Source organism: Pleurodeles waltl, chromosome 7 (assembly GCF_031143425.1).
Source record: "Pleurodeles waltl isolate 20211129_DDA chromosome 7, aPleWal1.hap1.20221129, whole genome shotgun sequence".
NCBI classification, from domain to species: domain Eukaryota; kingdom Metazoa; phylum Chordata; class Amphibia; order Caudata; family Salamandridae; genus Pleurodeles; species Pleurodeles waltl.
Genome location: NC_090446.1, coordinates 751,571,596 through 751,594,309, shown reverse-complemented (window position 1 = coordinate 751,594,309; position 22,714 = coordinate 751,571,596). Strand labels below are relative to the sequence as shown.

The 22,714-nt window shown below is 41.7% G+C and overlaps 1 protein-coding gene across 1 annotated transcript in view; it reads left to right on the top strand.

The window, feature by feature from the left end:
- The window catches only part of TGFBI (transforming growth factor beta induced), a 224,985-nt gene that overhangs the window by 133,388 nt on the left and 68,883 nt on the right, over positions 1-22,714 (top strand). Inside the window, exon 7 of the mRNA XM_069199225.1 lies at positions 698-839. Coding sequence (XP_069055326.1) covers positions 698-839 — 142 coding nt within the window. The remainder of the gene's footprint in view (positions 1-697; positions 840-22,714) is intronic.

Sequence of the window (22,714 nt, the reverse complement as noted above, 5' to 3'; positions counted from 1 at the left end):
AACAAATCACTCAAACCGCAATGTCTCAATAGAAAACCCCATAATATACAACTCTCTGGTATGGTCATTTAGGGGGTCTTGGCAAACAACGTATATATTCTGCCTAACTGATCTCACTTCCTTCTCTACAAATAAATAAAATGAACGGAAATCTACCCACAGTGCACCTAGTAATGTTAAAGTTATACATCAGCATCTCGCTCATTCTGTTACATTTCTTTGCCACAATCTTAAGTCATTTTTCCTTTGTGGCTTCTGGCTTTTAAAGCAGTTAGCACAGGGTAGAAGTTTAGGATAAAGAGGGCATGAAATTTGATTTAAAGATCTTCCCTGGAGATCCACAAAATTTATTATGATGTAATCGTAACTCCTTAAAGGCAGGGGACGACCCAAAAATGTGATTATAATGTATGTACTTTTATGTACTTTATATCTTCATGTTTTAATGCTCAAACAACAAAAAGTGATGCTTCCATAATTCATTGCCATGACATAGGATCCATAAAATGTACATTTCCATCAATAGAAAATAACATAGAATAACAAGTAATTAACACATGCTTGTCAGGATGAGCAATCTAAATAAAAACAGAAGATTCAGGAAATTAACACATTTTCAGCTCAAGTAAGAAGTATGATTAGAAGAGGTCTCCCCAGATATTGTGAATTTAAGTGTGCTGGATTTTTCTATTTTCAGGCTGCTGTTGCTGCTTCTGACCTTACCACAATGTTGGAAGGTGATGAAGAGTACACACTTTTAGCTCCGACCAATGAAGCCTTCGAGAAGATTCCCAAGGAAATGCTGAACAGAATTCTTGGAGACCCAGTAGCTCTCAAAGGTAAATCTGAAGTGTTTGCAATTAAATATTATTCTGAGGATATGTGACAACCATTGAAGGTGATTTTCTGCTGTCGTGGCTTTGGAAACTCAAAGAAAATATTTAGAAATCAAATAAGTGATCATCATAGAGACCTAGGGGAAAAGAAGCACTGAGACAACAACTCTGATGTCATGGAAATGGGCACATATACATGGAACATGGAGGCACAGGGAGTGTCATACGGAGTGAAATCTTTCCAGGAACTACCAGACATAGCAAATATAATTAATTTAACATTGGATTTCAGATGTAAAGAACCAAGACTCTACACTGGTTTAGAAAAATAGATGATGCTTATCTGGGTAAAACTAGACCAAGACAACAAAAATCCAATAAATACTTTGCAAGCTATAGCATTTTCAAATATTCATCTAACATCAGGGTGCTGAAGTAATTTGTTTATTCGTGCAAGGGCCAGATGAGCAATCGCGATTACTGGTCCTTGCCGTCTCACTACAACTGGGATCATTGATAAGGATCCCCCACCGGGAGGTTACTTACTATGTGCGAGGCAGCTAAGCAAGCCTTTATGGTGCACCCAAATGAGCCACAGGTTCCTCCGGACCGATAGAGAAAAGTTACTTAGCTGCCATGAGGTGGAGGATGAACAAAAAGGACCTCATGAGTCCTGTTCTGAACACAATATCTATCAGTGCAGGAGTGACCATCATGGTGTAAGCATGTTGTGTTGGATTGTGGGAGGTTATCCTTGGCAGATGCGCAGGCTTGGCGAGTTCACACTCTTCTGCAGTTTAAAACTGCACACACAGGCTCTGCAGACAATTAGTGCTGCAGGCCCACTAGTAGCAGTTTATTTACAGGCCCTGGGCACATATAGTGCACTTTACTAGAGAGTTAGAAGTAAATTAAATATGCCAATTGTGGATAAGCCAATGTTACTATGTTTTGTGTTCAGAGCGTCTGCACTGAAGCACTGATCAGCAGTAGCAAAGTGCCCAGAATCCTAGACCCAAATAAAACAAATTCACCAAAATGGTGTAGGGAAAAGGCATAAAGTCTGGGGATGACCCTGCAGAAAGGGCCAGGTCCAACACACCGAGTAAGAATGGGATAGATATGTCATACTACAAAGTGACAGTAACAAAGGCAACTGTTATGAAGAATAAAGTGTTCTTTTAAGTTAGACACCTTTATTAAGACCTCTCAGTTTTCCCTCAGTCCCAAGATTCAAAGTACAGCTCACAGGTAACTGGTGGAATGTACCAGTAGTCTGAGGGTAGAGGGGAGTAGGAACATACTATCTTCTTACTTTACTCATTACAACAGAAACCAATATGTATTTTGTTCAAATATAGCCTATATGAGGAACAGTACACCCGAGGACAGACACAGAAGAGTAACTAATTAAAAAAGCATAATTCTGAAATGCACATATTTAGGATGTTTGTGGGTACAAAATACATTCCTCATGTTTGAATTGACTTGAGGTAAGGTCATAGTTCCAAACTCCCATGCTGAGCACCACAGTTCTGAATACTCATGACATAATTAACTCATTGGAGCTAGGTCAGCGGTCCACAAGATCTTCCCCAATTAACCCATCCCATAAACCATTTTTTCCGCAGCTTATCAATTCATTTGAACATTGAGTATCAATGCACTCACTGAGAGACTCCATCCAGCAAAAACATCAGTCTGCTCAGAGAAGCTTGCATCACCATGAGTCACTATTCAAGTACTGCATAACCTAATCATTGTACCATGGTACACTTGAAGTGTGGCAGCAGAATGTTTCCATGGTGGAGAGACAATTTTCCCTACGTTTTCTTCTAAGTATCGTGTATGGGATATGATATTAAAAAATGTTTGTTTAAACACATTGGCTTCATATACAACTAGATAGCCATGATTTAGTTTCTTTCCTATTTACAAAGTGACAGGCGCGGAATGAATAAATACCATTGTGTAAAAAAAAGGAGGGTGCTTGAAGTCAACTAATATGTTAATATCCTAGTTTAAGGTATTGATGCTTCTGCACAAGGACCTCTTCAAATGTGAATTTTTGGATTCTTACACAAACATTTCAAATTAATTAATTCATTATTATTATGAGCTAATTGCCAACATAAAATGTTAAATTGTTTTAAATGAAGTAAAATCTATATCATTGCACAAGTTAGATATATTAATTTATTTGTTTGGGTTCCGGGAAAACTATAAGAATTCCAGAAGATATGCAAATGCAGGCTTTGCATAGATATAGCATGCGAATATCTACTGCAATGATTATAGCTTTGCCATCTGTGATATGCAAATTTAATAGTGTGCCTCTATTCCTTCAGCATAAAAGCATCCAATGCTGCTGCAATACAGAGACATACTAGAACAGCTTGCCAACATAAACCAGCTTATGTGTGAAAAAATGTTGTGTTAAAATCACCAAACAACATTCTAATACCATCTAGCAGAATTTTATTTGTTATTTAATGACTGACTTATAATGATTATAATAAATTACAAACTTGATATAAAGTTGAGTGCTAATTGATAAAAGTGGTGAATTTCACTTCTCTGTCTCACTTCTTATACTTGGGACCCTTTTTTAGCCAGGGCGTCATGTACATATCACAAGTAAATATCACTACTCACATATTGACCCTTAAGTGTTGTCTTCAATGCAGTATCCCAGTAACAAGATCCAGTGCTGCTCTACATCCCACAAGGGACAGAGGTTTGTAAACACATTGAATGGGCAGAGTGGTATTAGAGAACATGCCACAGATTACCAATGCGTAATAAAAACATTACCAATTAGTCCATATACCTTGTCCTTATGTATAAATTAGATGCTAAAGCGCAACATAATTCCTTCAATCCCATCAAGAAAGAAGACCTAAGAGAACAGTAAGCATGAATGCAATGCCCGTGACATTTCATTAGAATCAAAGTACAACTATTGGTAATAGTGAAATCCGCACCATACAACCAGTTTCAGAAATTGCAAGCCCTCACCCCCAAATCTGAAGTTTATTATATTGGATATACATATTGGATCATTTATGACTTTGCAAGGATTTGTTTGCCAAGGCAACCTACTGAATCCTCATTCAAGAGACAACTATCCATTTGGCAATTTTTAATGAGTGAGAAAATGAAAATCAATTGAGGCACTAGTGACATAAACCAATCAAATGAGAATTGCAGAAGATAGAGGAAAATCTTTCTGATTTCAATTGTGTGGAATATCTCCTGCTCTGAGGAAGATGTAGCAAATTAAAACACTAGTCATGAAAACACCGGCTTTAAGAGACATTAGGAAAAGGACCTTAGTAATATAAGAACCATTTATAGACTGAGCATTTGTGGTATAAACGTGTCTATTTCTCTTGGAAGCAGTGTAACTGGACAAAGTCTCCCTAACTGGACAAAGTCTCCCTACAGAGCAAAACAACCACAGTATTGGTGTGATGATGTAGTCTTTAAAACATATTGCAAGTCGTGGCACTAAGTGGTACTCAGTAATGAAAGTAGATCTTTGGGAGGGGAAGATCCAACTCAAAACAATCCTTAATAATCTTGAGTTTTCAGCTTGAGAACATCCCTTTGAAGCAGTGACGGAAACTTGAGGCCCCCCCGCAAAGTGCATGAAGGGGTCCCCTCCTGAAGCCCCCACACACTGCAGGGGCTGTGCACGATATTGTTATGCCACTGGTTCATTGCCTTTTACTTTCACCTTGTCAGTATTTTGACAACTGTATACCTCCTTTACGCACACATTTGCACTGAATCACAATTGCAACTGGAATACATGACCATTGCTCTGTGCACTCTGCGGAGAGTCCATGGATTGGATGACCAGGTATTCTGAACACCTTTTTGACTCACTGGCCGGCACTGTGAAAAACTAGCACTGCCTTCAGCCTCAACTCCAGACCTGTCAATAAGGGACGTTGTAGACACCTGGAGGTGAATCAGTCGAAAGTGTGTGCTGTAAAAGGATAATATGCTGCCTGAATGAAAAATACAGAACAATAACATCCTCAACATAGGTAACACTTAGGGAAAGCAAGATTAAGCACAACATGTGAAAAGCAAACTAGATCTTAATTTCTTCCATAGAGTACCCTAACGTTTTTTACATTGATTGATCAGAAATCAATCACTGTATTAGCCAAAAAAAATTAAGAACAGGAATAAAGGGGTGATAAGGTCCGATTTCAATGTCTGTTTTTTTATTATTAATCGGTCAGAGGTATGTAACCATAGTGAGAAATTAGGTAATGAGGTACTGATGGTATTATTACCCCCCCACCGGTAGAGATAAGTGAGCAGCAGGACACATCCATGCAAAAGACAAGGGAGAGGTGAATAGAGGAGGCCTTGGGTGGCCCTCTACTATAATCTTATTTTCGAGAACCACAGGCACTCACCACCATGTCAGCTGGGAGAATGGGAATGGGGGGGTTGTTGGGTGGAGAGTTCTTGCGCATGTCAAGTAGGTTCTCATTATCCTAATGATGCTACTGGATTTGGGTGGCGGAATCCACTGAATTGTGGGGAACTGACTCAAATTCCACACCATGTGACAACTGTCAGCCTAATCTGGGTTTTCCAGCTAACTTGCAGTGCCTCTCTCTGCCCAACAGCAGGGATGATTGTGGCAATCGGGCAAATGACAAAAATGACTCCTCAGGGAAATCGTGGACGATCAGATCTCATCCTTTTATCTCAGTTACATTAGTCTCACATATGCAAAGACAAACAGAGGCAGAGAATGGTTCAAAAGGTTTATTGAATTAACTGCATCTTAGATAAAATGGTATGAATTGTAATAAATAGGATGACAAAACACACTAGAAGCAAAATAGTGACAAGAAGAGTGAAACACAAGAACAGTCCCACCATACTGTCACTACGCGTAATAAATGTGGTTCCTACCTAAGCTATGTTAGAGCATGTAATCTGCCCTTCAGGTTCCCCCCGTGAAGACCTCATCCCCCATACCTGAGCAAGGAAGCCTGTTGTCTAGAAAGACACCATCCCTATGTAGGCGAGAGATCCGGTAGCCTAAGCAAGCAGCTGTAGCAAAGGCAATCAGCAATCTGCATGCAGTTGTGGTCATCTGTCTGGAATCTCCCTCTAGATAGCAAGCTAAGTTCACTGCTGAGGCATTATAGGCCCTGTGTAAGGACAGCTGCTTACAAACCATTGAATGGCTCATAGAAGTCTTCCATTCACTGCTGCTAAGAAAGGCATCTTTCATGCCACTGAAACATTTGTACGAAAAGTGAAGATCCCACACCTAATGTATGTAATTATCTCCTGGTCTTGTATATCTGCCTGCTGGAATGTGTCTCAAGCAGGGTGTGATTTAAAGTGTTGAAATAGGCAAATTAATAACCTCATGTATTAACCATTCAGCAGATCATATTTCAGTCACAGTAAAAGGCAACATTTCTAATTTTTGATGTTTAGCATGACATAAGTTTTTTCCCTCTTAGCCATTATTAATTGTTGTCACGTTAGATTAAATATTGAGAGTATGTCCCTTGCACTTATGTGTTGTCAGGGAACGCAACCTGCTTTCAGTGTTTGTAGTGTCCAACCTAACTACATAATGGACCGTAGCTGGCTCTGTCCATGTTGTAAAGATGACATGTTGCTTTGCACTATGTCTATTGCTGGAGAAACAATGTTGTTTAAAGTGTTTATGTAGTCGGACAAGGTGTTAATCTCATTATCTAATGCTTTCTGTAAATTTTTCTGATCTATTTGCCTTAACAGAGCATCAGCTTCTTGCGGGAAAAGTTTCTAAATTTTATTATATACTACAGATAAAAAATGCTTTCTCCATTGTCTTCTGGGGCCTAACAGGAAATCTTGCGTATCTATATCATTAGACAGGAGACTGAGATGTTCTTTAACAGCATCTAGTGAGGAACTCTTCAACAATTGCTTGCATAATTTCCCTACACTCTGTTACTATACACAAATATTCTGATAATGCATAGCAAGGGTCTGGCCTATTTGTTCTAAAATCCCCTGTGGAGTTTACAAAATGTGCATGACAATCATTGGTGTCTACTGGCCACAATAACCACCCACCAGGATGTGAAAGTGACATATTAATTGTTTCTTTTTGGATCCACTCATCGTGCTGAGCTTCAGTTGCATTAGTGAATTTTTGCCGTTTGTAAAATTTTGCAGGGACAGGGATATTGGGTGCATTCAAGTCCTTAATTTTCGCCAAGCCTAAACAAATTGTCTGTTGTACAGTTTCATTTAAAAATATGATTTGAACAGGTATCATGCATGCTATAAATAAAGCTTCCTTTCCCCTTATTTGCCATTTGTTTTGTTCCCCACACACTTCTTAAGTTAATGGACTTCAGCCAATATTCATACCCTCTATAGCCAACCGTGAAACAAAGGAATCAGAAAAAATCTATTTTGTATCAGTTAATAAAATATGTTGACTTTACATCACTGGCAATTTTTAAAAAATAAGACTCAGCATTTTCCACATTGTGCCCAGAAAAGTATGCACATTTTTCAGAATACACTTTAGAACTCCCCACTGGTGGAGTTGGAGAGTGTTCCCATTGTGTATAATTAAAAATAGTCTTTGGGGTGCTTGTTCTGTGAATAAAATGGTGTCCATAATAATTATAACAGAACATATCTCCATAATTTTCTCTTAATTGATAAACATCCTCACTTTCAAATACAGTGAAATATTGCAAATCAAACATCATAGAATCAACTGTTTTTACATCTCAGTCATCAGAAACAACTCTGGGTATTATTACTTTGTTCATGGAAAGTCTAAACACATATGGAATTTGGATGCCCTCCGTAGGGCCATATATATAAAATGATACTTTATCCCAAACAATCACATTAGGAATTGGTATAGCTGAAATGTTCACTAAGGACAAGTCTCTGCTGACCTTATGGGAGGAAAAATGTGGCTTTAGGACATCAGCCACCAGTTCAACTGTTGAGTGTTCAGGAAGGTAATGAACATGTATTAGTAACAAGGAAGACGATGACAAACTCAATCCAAAGGAGGAAGGCAAGTATAGTTAATAACATGCACAAATAGTTCCATGGAAGAATAAAATAGTTAATTTTGAGCCAAATTATCAGCTTACCTGCTCTTGACAGTTCTGTTGCAGAAGAGGCAGATGAGTCGGTGAAAGTGTCATTGATGTTGGCAAAATATCCAGAAGCAGTTTGTGCAAAAACTGGACTCATTGTTTGGAAGAGGAGAGCTAGCAAAAGTCTCCCTCGGTGGTTCATAGTAGGCTATACCAACTGTTTGGGTTGAGTTTGAGCAGAATCGCTCAACGATGTTGACATTACTTGTCACAGAAGAAGTTAATGGTACTAATGAAGATCATTTTCCACCCTCCCCAAGCTCGGAGAGGTGTCAGCGTTGCTGCTTAAAACCTGCAGAGGAACATCCTGTAGTGAGAGGGTTTTGGGTACTACCCAGGAGTCCTCTAGGTCTGCTGTGCAGGATCAGCCATATGGTGTAGCTTGACATTGTCGATGGCGACAAAGCGACTTTCTTTGGAACCAGGCAACAGTGGTAGAATGACAGTTCTGGTACTGTGTATTCCCTAGACTGGAACCAGTGCACAATAGGCAGGACCAAACTCCTTTTTCAAAGCAATCGTTTCATGCACTAGATCCCCAAGTTTAGTAATCTAGCCGGTAGGTGTTATTGGTACTTGCCTTATTCCCAAGGAGGCGGCACTGGCAGATGTGTTGTCGTCACAGAACTGTTGAAAGTCCTGCAAGACAGTGAGATGTTTATTTATGTCAAAAGGTGTATCTGCTGCCTCTGCAACCTGACCATCAAGACCTGGAACATACATTCATGTTCTGAACAGGCATTCATATGAGGTATGCCCCCACAGAGACCTTCTGGGCAGACTATTAAGTACTGTCTGGACTCCATACAGGTAATTGAGCCACTAGGACTCATGCCTAGTGCTCTAGCTGTTAAGGGTTGCTTTAAATCCTGGTTTCTTCACTCCGCAACACTATTTCCGTCAAGATGAAATGGATATGAATAATACAGTTGGACCCCTAACAAAGTCATGGCATCCCTGAATGCCCTTGAGGCAAAAGCAGGGCCCTGGCCTGAGTGGAAAGCCGCAACTGCATATGTGCCAATAAAGACTTGCAAATGTTTAATAACAGTTTGAACGTCAGCCGAGCGTTGTGGCCAATACCATAGAAATCTGGAGCAGTAGTCAAACGCGACTAAGATGTATTTGAATGTACTATCAGGTGTCAGGGGACCACAATAGTCCAGGTACACACATTGTAAAGGTTTGTTGGAAATTAGGAAGGGTGTCAACAGTGGGCGTTTGATGGTGGACCCTTTTGTTCGCTGACAGATGTCACAGTAAAGGACATGCTGTTTGGTCTGTTAGTATTGATCTGGGCACCAGAAGTGTGATTGTATATATTTATATTGTAGCCGCCACACCAGCATTGGCAGAAGCAACTTCCTCATGCGCTGCTTTGATCCTTTCGGATCTTGGTTGGGGACCACACGGTCACCCACCCCTGGTATTGTTACTAGGGCAGTATTGAGGATTGATATATGGTAGGAATATTTGGCAGGGTATGCCTTTGTCAAGGGCTTGCGATTAGCCAAAGCTTTCACAGCAGCCAGTGTCTCATCATCCAGTTTCGTTCTAGAACAAGTTACTGCAGCAACAGGTGTAGCTACTGCTGACTTGGCTGCTTCATCAGCCAAGATATTGCCAGCAATGTGTATTCCAACACGCTGATGTCCTAGTGTATGAGCAACATGGACATTGGGTAGCGTTTCTCTCAGATCCGCTATGGAGTCTGTGTTTAATGGTGTTGCTTTTTGAATCTCTGAACCCATTCAGGCGCCAGTAATGCAGATATTCATTGAAGGACTGACACAATAGTAAGATCACAGATGATTAATGTTAACTGTTTTGGATCCGTGTGTTCCAGTGCCATCACCAGAGCCTTGAGCGCTGCTAATTGTGCAGTGCAGTCCCCTAAGGTCTGCTTGTAAGTGTGTTGTGGATAGATTAAAAAATGAGTAGCCAAGGTCCAATTCTCCCTGTTCTCAAAATTGCCCAAAATGAAGTAATTAAACAGTGGGTAGTCAATTGGGGGATGGACCAGTTAGCCCCAAATCAGAAATGGAGATCCAAAATAATTGAGAACCCACTTTGAAAAGATCAAGAAGTGTATTTGTATATCGAGTTATGTTCAGACAATTAAGTTTCGAACCGATGTTTTCGTTTTCAGTGCGTTTAGTGATTACATACACTGTAAGTTTGTCAGAAAAAACAAAGGGAGACAGCCGACACGTGTTTCGCCCCCTTGCGGTGTGTTCACCTGCGGCTTTTTCAAGGCTGCAAATAATGAAAGAGTAATCAGGCCAGAGTAGTATTACTATCAGGACTGATAGGTTAAAATATTAGTAGAAGCCCAATAGAGATACCATTCCTTAGTATAAGAAATAATAGATGTGCCTAGGAGGGAAAAAGGAATATTGAGTGGTGGTCATAGCCAGGTTTAAGTCCCAAAGTCAAACCCAAGACTGTCGTAGCATAGATAGAGTAGATGAAGAGATAGATGGAAGATTGATAACTGATGGTGTAAACAAACATGCTCAAAGGCTTGTGACAAAGATAAACTAATTCAAAAAAGTATGAGTAGAAATAGAGTGTGACTAGTCAGTGTTTAAGATTCAAAATTCAGACTAAAAGTAGTGCTGGCACCGTGAAACTTAGGGTAACTGACACATAAGTAATCGTTAGTGATCAAATATATATGTTAACGGTTATAGTCAAAGGGCTTTATACCATTATCGTTGTACATCAAGGAAAATTCATTGCTTTATGTAGATAATCTAGGTGGAAGCAAGGCGTGAGATGAACACACTTAGATACATTTAATCAATCAATAATGAGATCCACATGAGTATTAGACCAAACGTAATAGTAAATGGGTTACAAGTACTTGTCCTGGGCATGTTCTATGCCATTATGTTAGTATTAGGTGTAAGTAGCGCTATAGAAACATACAGTCGGTGAGTAACAAGTATATCAGTTTCCCAGAGGGAGATCTGAAGGATGTATTGATATTGTGCAACAGGTTATAGCTGTTTGGTAGAGTATTAAGTGTCCCATATTCACATAATATTTGAAGACAGTTAAACAATGTTTGGCATAGAATCTAAGTAGTCATATCCTAATCAGTATAAATGAACATTTTATGTCCAATAGATATGTGACACTTGTTTTATGATTGGTTAAGGTATGCTGTCGAAAATTTAAAAAAATCAAAACAGCAGTAAATCTGGACAGCTGAAAATATGTATTGTGGATCGATATTATAAATACTTCCATGGGGCTTTTGTCCCTTACCTTATTTCAGATAGTAGAATCCTCAAAACGATCCTGAGATCGTGATCCCGGCATCCCGTGCGGGTGCCATATTGGATTGGGAAAAAACCTCAACATCGGTTCTGTGGCTGATGGATATTGGACATAAAATATTTGTTTATACTGATTAGGTTATGACTACTTAGATTCTATGCTAAACATTGTTTAACTGTCTTCAAATATTATGTGAATATCCAACACTTAATACTCTACCAAACAGCTATAACCTGTTATACAATATCAATACATCCTTCAGATCTCCCTCTCGGGAACTGATATACCTTATACTCACCAACGGTATGTTTCTATAGTGCTACTTAGACCTAACACTAACATAATGGCATAGAACATGCCCCGGACAAGTACCTGTAACCCATTTACTATTAGTGTTTTTTGGCCAACAAAATATCACACATGGTAACAACGCTATCCCAAAAGATGGCATCTGTTGTGTGATATATGTCTCCCTCTAAATGTATAGTTACTTTATACAACCTGTTGGGTGTGGAGATGCGCATGTCTGCAGTCTCAACTTGTAGGAAGTCATCAGTGGCTTTCACCTCCAGATGCTCGTGAAGATTCTGGTGAACTATTGTGACCTATGCCACGCTGTCTAGCAGTGCCAGTGCCCACTTCCTGTTCTTCAGTAAAGCTCTCTCCCTGAGTTGCATGTTGTATAGCAATCGCTGCCACTTTTTTTTCTTTTTGAATTGGGGTTTTTGTTGGGGATGTTTCTCTTCTTTCTTAACAGAAACTTCAGATGAGCGTTGTGAGTCCTTCCACGGTTTCACGTACTCTGTTCACTGCTCTGACTGCCCACCTCTCTCATTGCGTTTATCCGGTGAGTCCTGGAAGGAACGAAATTGGCGTGTATCAGTATCATGATATCTGTCAGGCTTTTTTATATTATCTCTATTTCTAAGATCACAGAGATTTTGAGGGGTCTCTGAATGCGGAGATTCTCCTCTTTCTTACGTAGGTGTTTGTTTTTGATTATACAAGCATTTTTTTTAGAATCTTCAGGAGTTTGCTTAGTAGACTCTTTACTACATTTACCCTGTAATTGTGGTTTAATGGGTCTGCCCCCCAGACTATATTGACCAGCACTAGAGTAGGTCTCAGCAATAATCTTTGGCAGCTCGCACCCTTGATCCTGTACAGGAATGTCATAGAGATGCATACACACTGCTAGTGAACCTGCTTCTCCTTTAAGATTACTTATAATAATTGAAGATACAGTGGCAAAATTGCCCATTAATTGCGCCCCCAAGTCGAGGGCCGGGGCAGCCCCATATTAATCTTATATTGAGTTTTAACACTTCCGGAAGATTGGCAAGTGTGTGGTTGTATAGATTGTGGCAAATACTGTGCCCCAAGTATTGCAGTTATCTACTGTGGGAACAATTCCAAATGGCAAGCACATAGTGGGAACTCTTTTTTTTGTCCTGAATTCCAGTGTGGGGAAAAACTGCTTCCAGAGCATTTATTTTTTGAGCTAACCAAAACGGAATCTCCTCCCGTTTCGCGGACACCTTACAAATGATCGAATTTACAGTCGCTGGGTTAATGCCTGGTGTGACTGCAAGTGGTTGCACTGGGGCAGCACGTGCTGGGTTAGTATTTAATGTCTGCATTACAAACTATACGAACAGTCTGTATATTGCCGTAATCTCAGTGTATAAGCAGCACACCTCAGCTACCGCAAAGGTTGCTGCATCAGGATGTGGTGTATATGTGGCCAGTAAATGCCAGGTAGCACCATCATTGCTCCGAGGACCTAACCTAACGTGTAATATTGTATGTGGCAGGTCGCCATCAAGCCAGGTATTATGGTCTTGATAAGACAGAAGTATATCTAAATATGCATAAGCTCTGTATTGTGCAGGTATGTTAGCAGGTGTGTAGTTATGAAATCTATTAGTGTTCCCATCAACTGCTGGAAAAGTGACCCAAGAATAAAATATTTCCCTTCTGTAGGATGGATGAGCCTCGACTACTAATGTTACTGGACCCCCCGGCCTGTGAGGCCATTTGCTAATAGATGACCAGTGAGGGGGTGTTGCATGTGTACTACAATTGCTACCTATTGTGGGTTTGCCATGGTAATATTAAAGGTATTTCTTCAGAGATAAGGACACTAAATGGGAATTGATCCTTTTTAAGGTTCAAGCTTGAACAACCTACAGCATTGGATAGGTACTACCTACCTAGCTGAGGAGGATATCCTCAATTCCATGGACGTCTCTGTACATAGTATTGAGGTGCCTATAGCACATAGGAATGCTCAGGATAATCCAAAAATGAGTGCCTTACCAAAGGTTGGCGGTGCCATGTCTACTTCTACTGTTCTATTCCCCAGCAAGATGTGAGGTAGAGAGATGCAATAAACTCCCGCATGGGTCAGGTATAAACAGTGATGTTGTTGGTTCTAAATCAGCTGAGAGTATAAAAAGAGTCCGGTTCGCAAATGTTTTTGCACACCTGAATTTCACTAAGGTGTGAAAAAGCAATGTGTCATATTACATTTCGTGTGCTAATCGGTAGACTTGGGTCGCGTGTCATACCCTTTTGTAAAACACATTTGGGAACAAGGAAGGGAGAGTCTTCCACGTTCGTAAATGGAGCAGGCGGAGAAACATGGACTTTAGGTTGAGGGTGTTGGAGTGGTGGGTAGTCCAGCTTGCTGCTTTCAGTAAGTTTTTGGCTAGCAACAAAGTATTTGCAAATTAATTATTCTGTCAGTGGAAACTTAAACAAAGCAACTGAGAATAGAAGCTGTACCTGCCGTAGCAGGTTCTAAAAGTGACGTAACACATTTGTGTTTCAGGTGGCGCCTCAGCTACAGTGGAGGAGTGTCGCCGCATTGCTAAAAAGCCAGCAGAAAGATGAAGTGATAATACAGAATTATCATTTTATTTTTCTGCTGTCTATGTTGGGGTGGGGCCACCATCCTCCGTGTCAGTCTGAGGCTGGTCAAACTGACATGTGCATTAACAACTCTCCCTAAGAGGCATTTCAGCTCACTCAGGCCAATCCCTGTGCTTCTCTCATGCTGTGTAACAGCATGAGAGAAACGTCTGGATTGGGTGTTGTGTGGGAAGGGGAGCAAAGGAAAGGAAGCACTGAGACGGGAGCAGCAAAGGCAGCAGTTAAGTACATTTTTAATTATCACCACACCACGCACTGTGTGCTGCCCCGCCTGCCCTCCCTGGTAGCAGCCACCACTGGTTTCACAGGGTACAGGGGGTTGTGTGCTGTAAAAATAGCATCAGTGTAGAATGGATAGGTAGGGAAGTGACATCACATGACCTTTAGCATCCACTTTCACTCATACACACATACTCACACATAGACACAAATTCACACTTACATACACTCTCTCATATAAACACACTCTCACTCTCAAGCACCCACACAGCATACATTTAAAAGATTTTTAACTTACCTCAGCTGCCATGGACAGGCGTAGTCCAGCTAATTGTACTCCATTTTTGCTACACTAATAGTGAAAAATATATTATTCATTATTAGTGTAATAAAAATGGACAGAAAACAAAGCAAGTGGATCCCAAACTGATGTCCATAAGGATGAGCTGCCTCTGTGTTCCTGATACTGTATTTTGCCACCCATGAGGCCAGAGGTCATAAAGGCAGTACCAGGGGTTGCAGTTGCGACCCCTGGGGATCCCTAAATGGCGTCTGTGCCCTGTGGACAATAACATAAACATCCAAACGCAGTTTACTGCATCATTCACTGAATTTTGTACTAGGTGCAATTGGTACATGGGTAACCTACGAGTTGGTGCACTCCTGGAAATGTGAGTGTGTGGTTCCCATGAGATATCATGGGACTTTGTGTTCAGCCCATAAAAGTTGAAAATCTCCTCCAGTCATGAAGTGGGCGTGTGCGAGGAGATTTCCAGCTTTGGACACCAGGCCAATGTTTTCTTTGGGTCAGGGGTGAGGCTTTAGCCTTCCAGCCATAGTGGGTGGGACAGGACTGTCGGCACTTGAGCCATCACCCTGCGTGCATCAGAAAATATTCCCGTATTCTCTGTATGAGAACCTCAAGCACGACTCCTCTGGACCCACTTCATGCAGAACAGATGTATAAGTGGAAGTGAGACTGATCCAGGGGCTGCTTAATGAGATACAGTGATGTCTTTTTTAGAGTGTCAGTTCTGAGTACAGTGCTTCAAGAACTTATTTGTATGTGCAGAGTCCACCCCCCTAATGGGTACAGGGCATAGGTAAAACAACTGGCAGAAAGTCAAGCATGCGCTGATTGTGTTAACATAAAACTTTTCTTTCAAAAATCATATTAGTCATGATATTAACAGCGGAAATAAAGATTACACTAGTCAGAGACTATGTACACACAATTGCAAATAAATTTCACCACCAATAATGTTGGTTTTCAGCATCAACACATATATTTCAGTTACTGACTGGGGTATTAAAGACTCCATCCTTAGCAAACATGTTATAGTTTACATGGTATTAATATTTGTGATAATTACTCGCATAAGTAGGGCCATAGCCCTCTGGTGCCAGTATGTCATATTGTGATTCTTAATATCCACCTAGTGAGCTTCAGAGTCTTAAGGGTTATAGATTAATTGCCCATGCGTGTCACCTGTTCCAGCTACGGGTCACCAGAGGTCGCAGACTGACAGAGACACAGTCTTTGTACTGAATAGCCCTATTTCCACATTGTTGCAAAGTGCCACAAAGCTATTATGGTGCACCCACCTGATGTGACTCTAGTTTGCTACTGCTGCTGCTTAGAGTTTTGGGGGGAGTGTTGCCCCCCCCATGAAAGTATTTTGTGGTAAGTAGTTGGGAACAGGTGATTTCACACACATATACAAACACACGCACACACACTCTCTGTTTTGAAAGTCTTCAAAAATGTTTGCTATTTCAGAATATATTTTGTTTTCTGTCACTTAGTACCCCACCAAACAGCATTCATCTCCCTTTCCACTGCCCTTCAAGCCCTTCTCATGCTCCATGCTTGTCATATGTTTTTTAACGTTATATGGCAGCCTGATTGATGAAAAATCTGAATCCCTCCCCCTCTGTTGCATAACAAAACTTGAGGTGGGCCCCCTGCACAATACATGGATGAGGCCCCCACATTCTGGACCCAGCCTGGATCTCCTAGGCCAGGGTCCTGCCGTGCATGCACAGTGCTGGAGAGTGCCCCATGGAGCTCAGGCCCCCCCCTGCACTGTGGGGGCTATTGTTCTGCCACTGCTTTGAAGAGTTCACTGTCACTGGTGAGATTGCTCTGTGCCATAATGGTTCTAATTTTACTTTTTTGGTAGACTTGGTATGATTTTTGGTGCAGCAGACTAGTGTTTGGGTCCTCTGAGAGATTCTCTACCTATTTGTTGGCCACTGACCTCTAGCTATGGGACACATTCTGTTTTATCTCAACCCTCAGTCTGGAATTTCCTATATCCCTCCCTGCTTAAATATGGGTTGTCTGTCATGTCTGGGCAAACTCAATATTCTTTGTCTGTAAGAGGTGCATTTGTAGTAGTGCTTGGATGAGTGGTGGCATATCCATATTCAGGTGTCTCCCTATATGAATGAATCCTATAGATTATAGGGTGTTTCACAGGCTTAGGGGGTCACTATGTGCCATTTCCTACACATCACACCGTGCTGCTTCTGTGCTGTTCTTCTCACCTCCACACGTCAGGCAGATTCCATTGTAAGCCAAGTATATGTCTATAATATGGATTCACACCAGCCTCAATGGAACAATAAGTTATCTTTATGTCTACTTTCCTTGGATCAAGCCAGTTTCAGCAAGTGAGCCTCTGGCCTCAGATATGAAAACCTTTGATCAAAGGTATTGCCACTTCATGACCTCTAGGCAAATGAGATGGGCTTTCAACACATCCTCTCATCCTGTGTCATAAACTCAAGAAGCAAGATCCCAGTCATAGCCCACAAATTATTGGTGGCAATCTGAAGCTACTGCACATCACAGTAGACACTATGATGCCTGCATCACAAATAAAACATAGTCAACCTTTAAGCATATGGTTTCCATGGAACTTTATATTGTCGATTTGAAAGGTGAACTCTGTAATGATGGCTTCCCTAGTAAAGATTCCTGATAACTTTGAAATTAAGTGGTTTAAAAATATACTTTAGGACAGGGGACATAACCAAATATTTAACCTGAAAGAGAATGAGGCAGACAAACTAGAGTGCTAAGAATCAGCCTTATATCAAGTCTAAATGTCCAGACTGACCTGCTCAGCATGCTTCAGTGAGGGATTTTGAGTCACACAATATACAGAGATTGGAGACTGTTGCTACTGCCCAGATTGATCCATGATCTTTTACACAGAAAACTGAGTTCTCATCTTTATCTCTTTAACATGCTCAGAGAGAGAGTGATAGTGCATGACTGCATCTAACTGGTTAGAGTAAGAAATAGTAAAAAACAAAAAACTCAAAGCTAGCTACAACTTAACAACATAATTTGCCTAGACGTTTTTCCATCTCCTGGCACCTGTACTTCCCTAGTGGCCTTGTATCATGTTTGTCACAACCATGTAAACTTGAATCATGTTGGCTCTAACTCTGTGATTGCCCTTCCCCTTTTGTCTGCTATATGTGACCTGCATATAACATATCAAGAACATGACCTCATGACAAGAGTAAAATGATTTCTTACATTGTACCATGCCCCTGGGTCCCTACATACAAGTATTGCCCACCCATGAGAGAACAAATACACTAAGGCCCGTATTTATACTTTTTGACGCTAAACTGCGCTAACGCAGTTTAGCGTCAAAAAATATTTGCGCCGGCTAACGCCATTCTGAAGCACCATGCGGGCGCCGTATTTATTGAATGGCGTTAGCCGGCGCAAGCAGACCGGCGCTGCCTGGTGTGCGTGGAAAGAAACCACGTACACCAGGCAGCGCCGGCGTTGGGAAAAATGGCGCTAGGGCGTCTTAAAAATGGTGCAAATCAGGTTGACGCAAAAAATCGCCTCCACCCGATTTGCGCCATTTTTAACGACGCCCAGACGCCATTTACATGACTCCTGTCTTAGTAAAGACAGGAGTCATGACCCCTTGCCCAATGGCCATGCCCAGGGGACTTATGTCCCCTGGGCATGGTCATTGGGCATTGTGGCATGTAGGGGGGCACAAATCAGGCCCCCCTATGCCCAAAAAAAATATACAAAAAAAAAAAAATTATACTTACCTGAACTTACCTGAATGTCCCTGGGGTGGGTCCCTCCAGCCTTGGTTGTCCTCCTGGGGTGGGCAAGGGTGGCAGGGGGGGTCCCTGGGGGCATGGGAGGGCAGCTGTGGGCTCATTTTGAGCCCACAGGTCCCTTAACGCCTGCCCTGACCCAGGCGCTAAAATCCGGCGCAAATGCGGGGTTTTTTGCCCCGCTGACTCCCGGGCGTCATTTTTGCCCGGGAGTATAAATACGACGCATTTGCGGCGCAGTCATTTTTTTAGACGGGAACGCCTACCTTGCATCTCATTAACGCAAGGAAGGCGTTCACGCAAAAAAATGACGCTCTTTACTCATAGTTTGATGCTAGACGCGTCTAACGCCAAAGTATAAATATGGCGATAGTTTTGCGCCGAATTTGCGTCGAAAAAAACGACGCAAATTCGGCGCAAACGGAGTATAAATATGCCCCTAAGTAACTTTTCATGGGCCCTTGCTGCCACCGCTACACCACAAGCCTACCTACCACACCTCACACTTAAACCAACTGCAGTATGTTGGCAGTCCTGATTGTAACTATTTGTGCCATTTGCATGCCTGAGCACAAGTAAGACGATTATGTGACTGTACCATTCTGACACTGCTTTTACGCTGCTCACTATTGCAGTCCTATGTAGGGAAAGCCACCTTGTTGTGAACATAGCTGTGAGGTTACTGAGAACCATTATTTACAGCTTCTAGTCTATGACTGTATAATATCATCCCAGAAATACTGTAGTACTTTATAACTATATTTATTTCAATCAATTGAACTTAACAGAAATAAAGTTATATTTGTTTGCATAAAGATCAAACACTACCTAGAACTTACATTTATCACACATTATTTATGTGCTAGTGGAATATAACGTTCTACTCCAAAACCAGTGTTCAATAGGTAGTGGTGACTGTTTAACTTCACTTCCCCTTAAAAGCCCAGCCTTAAAACAATCATGGCATTTAAGTGTGGTTATAATATTGCCTGTCTCATGTAGTCCCAAGGGCAGTGGCTATTGTTCCTAAAGATTGCCTAGTTACTCTTGAGTACCACATGTTCTGAAAAAATGGCCCACAATACCCTAATAGAATTGATCATCAAAGCCAACAAAAACTGTTCACACATTGTTATGGTCCTGCCATACATCAACCTCCTATGGATGACGACATTTCTAGATACATGAACATGGAGGGAAGAAAAAGTATCATAATAATGTCTGACCTGCTACAGCCACCTTCCCTCATCTGATAAATGTGCACTGGGGCAAATCAAGGACAGAGATGGTTTGTTGCGATAATAAGAGAGAAAGTGGAAGATTCCACTGTAAGGCCACAGACACTGATGCAGGACTGGAACTGATTGTTTACAAGGTAGGTCTGTTATAAAACTGGTGAACCAGAAAATTCCCCACAGAAGCAAGAAGTCCAGGAAGGAAAAATTGTGCAAAGAGGCTGCCCACTAAAAAGGCTGGAAAATAGGGAAAATAAACTTGCGATTATATAGCAGGCATTGTCCACCCACCTCTGAATATGGACGCAAGAAATAGACTTAAAGTTGGTGTCTGCCAAATGCTTGTCAATAGAACAAACATATCATGAACCTCAAACAAGATCACCCTTTTTCTTTTCAGAGGACTAGAACACTATGGCCCTCATTTCAACCCTGACGGTCGTTGTAAAAGCCAACAGGCTGGTGGAAAAAAAAAATGGAATTACGAGCATGGCGGTTACCACCATGCAAAACCGCCAGTTTTACACACCGACCGCCAGGGTGGTAATGACCGCTGGACTGGAGACTTCGGTCTCCAGTCCGGCGGCTGTCACTAGACCGCCGGCGGGATCAGGACCCCGCATACCGCCATGGATTTCGTGGGGTTTTGTACCGCCACGAAATCCATGACGGTAGGCACTGTCAGTGCCAGGGAATTCGTTCCCTGGCACTGATTGGGGTCTCCCACTCCTCCCTCCCCTGAGTCCTCCCACAACACCCACGACCCCCCAAAGGTGGAAGGACCCTCTCCCCACTGCCACCCCCACACAGAAACCCCCACACACACACCCCACACTCCCCTACACGCATGCTCACACCACTCATACACGCACACATACACGCACACATACATGCACACATGCACACAGACATATACGTCACATTTCCCGTACACACAATACACACCCGCATGCATACACGCACTCACACAACTCCTCTACACACTCACACCCCCATGCACACACACACCAGACAACACCCCCACCCCCTCCCCTAATGGACGATCACCTTACCTGTTCCAGTGATCCTCTGGGAGGGAATGGGATCCATGGGGGTTGCTCCGCCACCAGCACCCCGTCACCAGAACACCGCCACGCCGAATACTGGGACGTACTTCGGTGGATGGTGTTCTGATGACATGGCGGTGGACGTGGAGCAGCCTCCACTTCACCGTCAACCGCCAGTATGGCTGCTGGCGGCTCTCTGTCCGAAAAAGGGCGGAGGGCTACCAGCAGTCATGATACGGTTGGCGGAAGACCGCCACCACTGGCGGTCTTCGGCCTGGAGTAACCTCGACGGTCTTAGAAAAAGACCGCTGAGGTTAAAATGAGGACCTATGTGTTCTGTCCATACCATGACTAAAAATATCAAGAGGGAAGCAAATTACAAGAGAGAACAAAAGATTTCATCCAGTATTGTACAGCTGGAGGAACATGCAGCTTCACGAAGAGACCATTTATCCTGATGAACAAGGGAACCCTGAGAGGTCTGTCAACCTACTCAACTTGCTTTGAGGATTAAGAACTACAGGGATGGACGATTGAGAACAGATGCCTTTTACTGAAAAAGAGTGTGACCAACCTCTTTAGAAGTGCATGCCAGAAAGAATGGGTCATTAATACCGAATAATCATATAACTCAAATTTTGGCTACCAACAGGGTGTCAGAGCTTACAAATTAAAGTCAGGGCTTGTGTTGGGAATACATCCAAGCAGACTGCCCTCACCAATGGACCTCTTAATAGTGACAGGTGAATGTCCTGTTCTGATAAATAAAATTGTGGAAATTAGATATCTTGATTGGACATATGCCAGGCAAGGGAATAAAATTGATGAATCGGCTGAAATGTAATCAGACTGAATAGAAAACTGTAGTGTTTCTGCACAGCAAACACCATGTGCATATTCTGAGTTACCTAGGGCCAGATATATCAAGCATTTTTGCAGTCGCAAATGGCCCAACCGCAATAATACATTTTGGCATGTATGAATTCCAAATTGCGATCCGATAACAGATTACCAATTCGCAATTTGGAATTTCCAAATATACATACCAGTTCGGTATTAGGAAGGGGCATGTTTAGGACATCTATCCTAATACCAAATTGCAGTGGTATGTAAGAATTTTTTGTGACATTCGCATTATACCACCTACTTCAAGTATTTTTTTATTTTTTTTAATGCATCCCATTTTCCTTTAAGGATATGGGCTGCAATAAAAAAAGATTGCCTTATTGAAAAACAGTCACAGACATGGTGGTCCGCTGACCCCAGCAGGCCACCATCCCTGTCATTTTTGCATTTCATAATGTGTTTCAAATTGCGACCTACCTCTTTAATATCAATGAGGTAGGTCGAATTGCGATGCACTAGGAATCTCATAGTGAAACTAGGAGTTTCATACATTAGAAATAGTGATTACTCAATTGAGATTCATTGAGAATCAGTTAGGTAATCCCTATTCTAAAAACGATATATCTGACCCCTAGTCATGAGTTGTTCCAAAAATGGAATGCAATGAAGAAGTCTCAGTTTTCATTCCTGAATGCTGAAAGAGAGGAAGACTTCTTCCACGGTAAACAGTTTCACCCTGGATGCAATATACATGTGAAAGTGTTGATTGTTTCTTAGAAGGATCCTAGTTAAGAGGAAAAAATACAAAAGTAAAGTGCCTACTTTGCAAACTTAGTAATTCAGGATTGCAGATGATGGAACATACCTGGCTTGATAAGCAAGGCACCGAACTACAGTGAAACAGGGTGGAAAAATAGAGAAGCATAAGATTTTCAGAATCAGAGAATGCAATAAGGAATCTAGGGCCAGATGTACGAACCATCTTGCATGGTGCAAACTATGAAAATCACAGTTTGTGCCATGCAAAACGGCCATTGCGATGC